Source organism: Carcharodon carcharias, chromosome 7, assembly GCF_017639515.1.
Source record: "Carcharodon carcharias isolate sCarCar2 chromosome 7, sCarCar2.pri, whole genome shotgun sequence".
Taxonomy (NCBI): domain Eukaryota; kingdom Metazoa; phylum Chordata; class Chondrichthyes; order Lamniformes; family Lamnidae; genus Carcharodon; species Carcharodon carcharias.
In genome coordinates this window covers 6,924,890-6,934,278 of record NC_054473.1, presented here as the reverse complement: position 1 = coordinate 6,934,278, position 9,389 = coordinate 6,924,890, and the positions used below count along the sequence as shown (strand labels likewise).

Genomic DNA, 9,389 nt, shown 5'->3' with positions numbered 1-9,389 from the left:
CAGTGCTTCAGTTTTGCTCCCCGAATATACTCATCTGAAATCCCTCTTCCACTTTAAGGGAGGGGTGGGAGTGGGAGTGAGAGAGAGAGAGAAGGGGGGAGGGAGAGAGCAAAATGGAAGGAATGGGGTAAGGGAGGGTAGGAAAGAACAGTTGAGACCAGTGCTCTTATTTCCCAGCTCTTACTGTTCCTTTTGTTCTGGGAGGGAGGGGTGAAAGAAATGCAGAGAGGGAAGGGGGGGGTGGTGGGGGGAAGGAGGGGTGGGGGAGCGAATGAGGAACATTCTTTCAGGTAAGGAAGAATGGATTTCAAATGCCTGGGGGTCTGAAGTGTGGGTGGAGAATCAGGGAAGGCTCCCCCTCCCCCTCCCCTGTGCTGTTAGTTCAAGCCTAACGCCTGGAAGGTCAGGGGTGAAAGTTCCTGCCAGCTAAATCAAAATGAATCTACAAAAAAAGGATAGAGAATTACCAGCTTGTACATGTTGAATTAGGAGACACACTCCTTCTCAAAAGTTTTAAAAATAAAAAAAATACACATTGTTTTTTTCCAAAAGCTTATTCACTATTAAAAGTGTAGCTTAATACCTATGTTCATGATGCGTAGTTTTTTGACACAAAAAAGCCAGAGTAATGATGAAATGTGATTGTGAAGTTCCGGGCTGGTCAATATTTACAGATGGAGGAATAAGTCAACAGTTTCTGAGATTTCTTTCTGCCCAAGTCAGATTCACATTGCCAACTTCAGTCAGGGTATTTGAGTCAATGAACCAAAATATGAAACACAGCAGCACCACAAGGGTGATGAAGCTTCTGTTAATACACTAGTTACCTTCAACATTAATTAAAGCAGCCAATTCCTTTATAACACTGTATGATTCACTGTAGTGCACACTGCACTAGGGCCGCGCACTGCCCGAGATCCTCATGGGGTTGAAGCCAGTGCAGTTTGCATGGCACACAATGATTTCTGTCTCTCTCTCTCTCTGTGTGTGTGTGTGTGTGTGTGTGTGTGTGTGGGTGTGTGTGTGTGTGTGTGTGGGTGTGTGTGGGTGTGTGTGTGTGTGTGTGTGGGTGTGTGTGTGTGTGTATGTGGGTGTGTGTGTGTGTGTGTGTGCGTGCGTGCGTGCGTTGGAGTGAGCACCTGGCCCAGTCCTCCCCAAAAAAATTTCCACTTGCTTCTATCTGCACGGGCCCTTTCATCGATCGGTTCCCTGCTTGCAGCCCAACTCCAGACCCTAAACCCAACCTTAATACAAGGCTGGCAGAGAAAACTATAACTCATGCAAAGAAAAAAAGTCTGCCCCTCGACCCACCCTGTGCCCCATGAAAACGTCTGGGGGTGGGGGTGGGGGTGGGGGGGCGGTGGTGGGGCTGGGAATTTCACTGCAACAAGTTTCCTCACCATTTTGGTGTCAAGCCAAGTGCTTTAATAGCTTGGCTTCGTAATGTGTGTTTAACTCTCTGAAGCAATGTTTTCTGATCGACCAAACTGAAAAAGACCCCCCCAAGTCAAAAACAACTTTTAACATGGACTTCTCCTTTGTGAAATGTTCTCTGAATCAGGTCCAGCTTCTCAAAGTGGCCAATAAATACAGTGTGCAGTGAGAGGGGGGTGGGTCAGGATTTTATTGAGCTGTGAAATGTTTCCTTGTCAAAACACTGGAGTTGAGGCTGGGAGGAGACCCAGGGTCGTGTGAGGCTGTGGGACAGAGCCTGGGGTGGGGGAGGAGGAGGAGGAGGAGGGAATCTGTGGCATTCAACACCCTGTGACTCCCAGGGAGCGATCAGGATGGGGGTGGGGGGGAGAGATCAGGTCCCTGATCCCCAGTTCTGACCGGGCCTCCTGGAGGCTTAGCCAAATAAGCAGCTGACCCGCCCAGCAAACTGCCCGACACCCCCATCTTTGACACTCTTACCATTTTTAAAAAGTGCCGAAAGAAAATGAAGAAACACAATTTTATTGTCTCTGCTTTTCTTTGCCAACAGATTTGCTCGAGTGTGGAATCCCTGTCAGTTTAATCATTCACTTGTCAGTTGGAAAGAGTCAATATAAAAGTCCTGGAGCTCAGAGCCACTCATTCATTATTATCTCACTGTTCTAACTGCCGACATTGACCCACCTTTCGTCAGTGATCACACCCCCATAATATTGCTCTGCCTCATGAGCTTGAGGACTTGGACAGAATGTAAATTGCTGCGGTGAGAAATCTTTATGCTTTGTACAGCGGGGACTGAAACTGCCGTTAACATAAATCGGAAAGAACATACCCTCCCTCACCTCCTACAACCTCCAGATTAAAGCACCACAGCAAAGCAGTCATAATAACTCCTTTCCCCACCCTATCCCACTCACCACCAGCAACCCCCCCACCCCCACAGCTAACCCTGGTGTCCTGCGCTGCAAACTCTCAGTCTAGTTTCTCATGAATAAGAGAATATTCATTTAGATTGTGTGGAGAGAGCTCGTCTATCAGATGGATGCAATTCTGGACAGGTTGTCAGTGGGGGGGGGGGGGGGGTGGCGCAGACATGGGGTGGGTGGGAGTGAGAGCAGAGTCAGGTTATGGGACCGTCATCTAAAGGAGATGGGCCATGTGATATTACCAGTGTGCTGGGCTCTTGGAGCGATGTCTCATGGTTACAGCACTGGTCTTGATCAACTGGCCAGAGTGAGTGGAAAACTTAATTTTTTATACATTTGTAGGCATCGCTGGCTAGACCAACAGTTATTGCCCATCCCTAATTGCCCTGGAGGAGATGTTGGTCAGCTACCACCTTGACTACAACTGCGTGTCTTGCTTGGCCATTTCAGGGGGCAGTTAAATATTAGCCACACTGGTGTGGAGACTACAGTCACATTTAGGCCCAGACTGGGTAAAGAGAATAGGCTTCAACTCATTCAGCTAGTGCGATAGGAATGGAGTTTAGTGATTTGCGGGATCAGATGGAAGGTTAGGGGCACAAACCATCTCCAGCCAACAGAACAGGCAGTCAGAGCGCTGAATTAACCAGATAACCAAAAGCACTTCAATAGGTACCGTGGTCTGGTCTGGAAAGTGGGGTTTGTCTCTGATGGTTGAGTTGGATGCCATGTTTTGGAGGTTTGAGGAATTCTCTTTAGGACAATTTGGGGGGTGTTTAGCTGTGAATTTCCCTCTGAGGAGATTGATTGTTTTTTTTTTAAAAAAGTGTGCCCTCGGGCATTTATCACCTGTCCCTAGCTACCCCTCAAGAAGGTGCAAGTGGGTCTACTATCTCAGAGTCCTATCGTGAGAGAGTGGAAAAGGCAGGATGGATGGGTTTAATTATTGACACATTCTAGTCTGAAAGCTAAATCACTGCCCCACCCTTCAAAAGACTTCCTTTCTCATATTAAAACTGCAGAGCCATTGGCCTCCGTCTGGATCGGGTGTGAGGTGTGTGTGTGTGTGTGTGTGTGTGTGTGTGTGTGTGAATGAGGGGGGTGGGGAAATGAGAGGGGCTGGAGAATATTTGGTTAGTTACTAACACAGGGATAAGGACGGAAACATTCCCCCGCCCCCCCACACTCTTTTCCATTCTACTTTCTCAGGTCATTTAAAACAAAATTTTTTTTTAAAAAATCAATGTTTTATTTTTAAAAAACGGTTTAAAAACAGGCCAATGATTCGAAAGGAATGGGATCAGTCGTCAGTCCTTTTAAAACCATTGTTACAACAAATGCAGTGTGTGATAGAGAGAGAGAGAGAGACAGAGAGAGAGAGAGAGAGAGAGAGAGAGAGTGTTTCTCTACACTCTCCTGCTTTGTTTATATATTCAGTGATACAGACTAGAAGTAACGTGTTGCTGGAACATTGGCAACACTTTGCACAATAATTATAAAGCCTATAACAAGGGGATTACAGATTGAAAAATAGGCTTCATACGAAAAAAGAACAAGGGTTAGAAAATCTTCATTGGACTCCCTATAACATTGAACTGAAATCATCAGTATTGTTATATACACAATGATTGTAGTTTAAAAAAAAAGCCACAGGTACAATGTCATATTATTTCTTTTACCACACACACACACACACACACGCACACACACACACACAAAAAAAACTTAAAACATTGTGCAACATTTTTTTTTTAAGCTTTTTGTAAATCTATCAACTGCAAGTTATTCACAAAATAGCTCCCTGCTGTTAATAACCCAGTCCACTGTGGTTTGGTCCAGTGCCTTGTGGGATCAGGCCTCTCACCTTGACCGCAGGGAGAGGGAGGAGGGGTGGGGGGGGGGGAAATGGAGAGGGGGAGGGGAATGGTAGGTGGAGAGGGAGGGAGAGGATTGAGGAGTGGTAGGTGCAGAGGGAGGAGAGGGATGGAGAGGGGGAGGGGAATGGTAGGTGGAGAGGGAGGGAGAGGATTGAGGAGTGGTAGGTGCAGAGGGAGGAGAGGGATGGAGAGGGGGAGGGGAATGGTAGGTGGAGAGGGAGGGAGAGGATTGAGGAGTGGTAGGTGCAGAGGGAGGAGAGGGATGGAGAGGGGGAGGGGAATGGTAGGTGGAGAGGGAGGGAGAGGATTGAGGAGTGGTAGGTGCAGAGGGAGGAGAGGGATGGAGAGGGGGAGGGGAATGGTAGTTGGAGAGGGAGGGAGAGGATTGAGGAGTGGTAGGTGCAGAGGGAGGAGAGGGATGGAGAGGGGGAGGGGAATGATAGTTGGAGAGGGAGGGAGAGGATTGAGGGGTGGTAGGTGCAGAGGGAGGAGAGGGATGGAGAGGGGGAGGGGAATGGTAGGTGGAGAGGGAGGGAGAGGATTGAGGAGTAGTAGATGGAGAGGGAGGAGAGGGATGAAGGGGAAGGGGAATGGTAGGTGGAGAGGAAGAAGGGGGTTAGGGAGGGGTGAATGGGAGGTAAAGGGGGGGAGGAGGGGGAGGGAGCAGACTCCTACAATGCAACAGTGTTTTGAACTGAATTCCTGTTTCTTGAATATTTTACCTTAAAAAAAAGAAAACGAATTGGGGGGGGGGGGGGTCGCGTAGGGGAAAATGTGGGGGAGGAGGGAAAGGATGAGAAAGAAATCGGAATTCCAATGGTTCTGCTCCAAGCTTCATCACCTGATCACACCACCAAAGCAATCAAGGGAGCCTCTCAGACCTGCCTGCAACACTTGCGGGTCTGCACATCAGAATATTGTGTTGAAGTTCATGATGAGGAGGTGGGGATGAAGAAGGGAACTGAGCAAAAATAAAGAATAACCTCCAGAGGGTCACCTTAATGTTGGGAAGACAGTTAGCGTCTTCATGCAAGGATCAGGAAGCAAGATCTAGCCTTCAGATTGGAGTGAACAGTGTTCGAAACGCTTGCTAGTGATTGCTTGAATAAGATACGTAGGTTAGTTGCTTCCATTGTTTTATTTAATGTGAACTCTGAGGGGGTTAACCATTGAGTTTAGACCTAGGTCTAGGATGAGCACAGCTTTAGGGTATGGGGATATCTGGTCCTAGAAAGGCTAGAGTTTATGTCAAAAAAAGCACAATTTTAGTCTCTCATAGAGAGCTTACATCGCAGTCTCTATTATTATCTGTGTGGGTTTTCCGACATCATTTCCTGCAGTCCCATTGGGACTGAGTGGAACTGTGGCCTCAGCATCCAAAGCTAGGTCTTTTGGTTTTCTTCCTTCTCCTTTGGGTGCAGTGAGCATCTTTATCCGCTGGTGGGGGAGATCAGAGAGGAGACACAATTAGAACCGATAGCAACAAAATACAGACAAAATCACAACACCGAGAAACAACTATTCGGGATAGAATTGATAGATGGAAAAATGTGGGTTGCTTCGGAAGAGCCAGCATGGATTCATTGAGAGAAAATCCTATTTAAACAAGTCGCTGGAGTTTTTCTTTTGAAGAGGTAATAGATAGGGATGATGAGGGTAATGTTGTTGATGTGGTGTACATAGACTTGCAAAGGGCAGTTGATAGAGTGCCACATAATAGACTTGAGAGACAATTTATAGCTCATGGAATAAAAGGGACAACAGTAACATGGATACAAAATTGGCGGGAAACAGCAAGTAATGATTAATGGATATTTTTGGGGGCTGAAGGAAGGTTGCAGTTAATAAGGCATACAGTAGCCTAGGCTATATTAATAGAGGCATAGAGTACAAGAGCAGTGAGGTTATGCTGAACTCATATAGGACACTAGTTAGGTCTCAGCGGGAGTATTGTGTACAGTTTTGGGTGCCTCACTTTAGGAAGGATGTGAACACGTTGGAGAGAGTGCAGAAGAGGTTTACAAAAATGGTTCCAGGAATGAGAAACTTCAGTTATGAATATAGTTTGTGGGGGGGGGGTGGGGTTTGGGACTGTTCTCCTTGGACAGGAGAAGGCTAAGTGGAGATTTGATAGAGATGTTCAAAATCAAGAGGGGGCTGGACAGAGTAGACAGGGAGAAGCTGTTCCCGCTCGTAAACAGATTGAGAATCAGAGGGCACAGATTTAAAGTGTTTTGCAAAAGAGGCAAATGTGATGTGAGAAAAAACTTTTTCACACAACGAATGGTTCAGGGCTGGAATGCACTGTCTGGAAGTGTGGTGGAGGCAGGTTCAATTGAGGCATTCAAGAGGGCATTAGACATTTGAATAGAAACAATGCGCAGGGGTACGGGGAACAGGAAGAAGAATGGCACTGAGTCATAATGCACTTTTCGGAGAGCCAGAGCAGACACAATGGGCCGAATGGACTCCTTCTGCACCATGATTATTGTGGAATGGGAGGAGGCCACTCAGCCCCTCCAGCCTATCCCACCATTCAATTAGATCAGGGCTGATTTGTATCTTAACTTCATCCACCCACATTGATTCCATAACCTTGTCAAAAGAACAATCGATCAATCTCAACGTTGACATTTTCAATTGATCTCCAGTCTCAGCAGCCTTTTCTGGGGGGGTGGTGTGGGGGAAAAGTTCCACATTTCCACTCCCCTTTGTGTGAGGGAGCGCTTCCTGACATCACCCCCCAACAGCCTATCTCCAATTTTAAGGTTCTGTCCCCTTGTTCTGACACACCGCTCCACCCCACCAGAGGAAATACTTTCTCTTTATCGACCCTATTACGCACCCCTTATACATACGGAGTCATACATCCTGAGGTTGTGAAAGGCGCTAAACAAATGTAACTTCTTTCTTTCATGCACTGGATGCAGAAAATCTTCCTGAGCTGCAATGCTCAGAACATAGCACAGCACTCCGAGTGGAGTCTGACTACAGCTTTAAGTAACTGTAATATAACTACCAACCATTATTAGGGGCTGGGAGGAGGCCTGAACGGAGCATAAACGCCAGCAAATCAGTCAAATGGCCTGTTTCTGTGCCGTAGATTCTATCCAGTTCTAAAAGCCTGAAAAGTATTCTATTTGGATTCCATTCTACGAACAGGTGGGAACATAGTCTGCATTGGTCAATGGAACTTGCGGAATAATATTTCGGCACAGACTAGAAGGGCCGATGACCTGTTTTCTGTGCTGTAGTGTTCTATGGTTTAAGTGTCAGGTCTAAACATCTAGCATCCATTAAAACCTTACCTCAATTATTGGCCCATCCAATTGAATAATCTTGACAACCACTACCAGTGGGATGCATATCATGGAGGACAGAGCCAATAACCAACCCAAACCTTCTGCCCAGTGAGGGAACTTGTAGATTTTGTTGTAGGTCAATGGCGTGTACTTGGCAAGAGAGAAGACAAAACAGGCCTATAAGGGAAAAAGGAAATAAACAGTCACATTGAAAACTCTGGTGCAACCAAAGCAAAAAAATCTCCCTCTACACTGTCTCCATCAAACACTCCCAGGGCAGGTACAGCACGGGGTTAGATACAGAGTAAAACTCCCTCTACACTGTCTCCATCAAACACTCCCAAGACAGGTACAGCACAGGGTTAGATACAGAGTAAAACTCCCTCTACACTGTCTCCATCAAACACTCCCAAGACAGGTACAGCACAGGGTTAGATACAGAGTAAAGCTCCCTCTACACTGTCTCCATCAAACACTCCCAGGACAGGTACAGCACGGGGTTAGATACAGAGTAAATCTCCCTCTACACCGTCCCCATCAAACACCCCAGGGCAGGTACAGCACGGGGTTAGATACAGAGTAAAGCTCCCTCTACACTGTCTCCATCAAACACTCCCAGGACAGGTACAGCATGGGGTTAGATATAGAGTAAAGTTCCCTTTATTTCATCCTGTTCTCCGTCTAGGGAAGTTTTTCTGCTCTACAATGTGAACTGTTTACAGAAATGAGGTAGCTTCTGGGCATAATTGAGTCATGTTGTGTTGTGGAGCCAACACTTACTCATAACTGGATTGAGAAGAATCCAAATGTATTTCTTGTGCAAGGCTAAAAGCCAGAGGGAACACGTTCCTGTCTCAGCAGCAGTCTGGTCTGGATCAACCCCCGGAGTTGAGCGCTGAGGGGATTTGGTGTTTGACTCACACCGGTGGCCATGGAAACATTGAACAAAGTGCGTAGATTGCTCCATCTTTACTGCTAAGCAACATTTTCTCAAAGCTGAACAGTGATAGCTGAGCTGAGGGATGAATTAGTGCAGAAGGATGGAGATTTCTACTCCCCTCTCATTCTCTCCTGAGCATGGGAGTTGAAGTTATTGCTCATCTTTGCTCCTTCCTTCCCACTTTGTGTCATAGTGGCTCTGACCAGCTCACTCACTTTGGACTGATGCTTCTTAGCAGTGTCAATGGGTAACACACTAACCTCTGTGTCAGAAACAAGCAGGTTTGTGTCCCAGTCCAGAAATTCAACCCCTAATCCAGTCCGATAACTGCTGTGCGGTACTGAGGGAATGCTGCCCTGCCAGAGGCACCATCTTTCAGATGAGATGTCAAACAAAGGCCCCATGCATCCTCTTAAGGCGGAGGGATGCTAAAGATCCCATGATCCCTATTGGAAGTCAAGCAGGGGCGTTTCCCCTGATGTCCTGGCCAATACTTATCCCAAACCAACATCACTTAAATGGTCATATATCACATTGCTTTTGGTGGGATCTTGCTGTGCACAAATTGGCTGCTGAATTTCCTACCCTACAACAGCAACTATGTGTGAAAAGTACTTCATTGTCTGTAAAATGCATTGAAATGTCCTGAGGATGGGAAAGGCATTATAGAAATGCAAGTTCTATCTTTCTTCCTGGCAGTGCATTCAGGCGATTGAGTGACAGTGGATTGAGATTCTGAACTCACCATGCACAGCAATGGAGTGACTACAGTCCAACTCCACTTCATCCAAATCCCAGGCCTGTAGCCAATCATGTCTTCAATTGCATCATAGAAATCATCAGCTCCTGTTGTGGTTGGAAAGGAGATACATTATTTGCCTATGAGACAAAGTCACACACGCGGCTTCAA

General features: G+C 46.6%; 1 protein-coding gene across 4 annotated transcripts in view; it reads right to left on the bottom strand.

The window, feature by feature from the left end:
- Positions 1-4,778: 4,778 nt before the first annotated feature.
- Positions 4,779-9,389, bottom strand: part of LOC121280096 (sodium- and chloride-dependent taurine transporter-like) — an 83,488-nt gene continuing 78,877 nt past the window's right edge. For 2 of the 4 annotated variants that reach the window (XM_041191729.1, XM_041191730.1), the window contains exons 12-14: positions 9,225-9,325; positions 7,546-7,716; positions 4,779-5,674 (exon numbers count right to left, since the gene is read on the bottom strand). In XM_041191729.1, the coding sequence (XP_041047663.1) occupies positions 5,522-5,674; positions 7,546-7,716; positions 9,225-9,325 (425 nt within the window). In that variant the 3' untranslated portion in view covers positions 4,779-5,521. The remainder of the gene's footprint in view (positions 5,675-7,545; positions 7,717-9,224; positions 9,326-9,389) is intronic. The other 2 variants (XM_041191728.1, XM_041191727.1) reach the window with 1 other exon arrangement.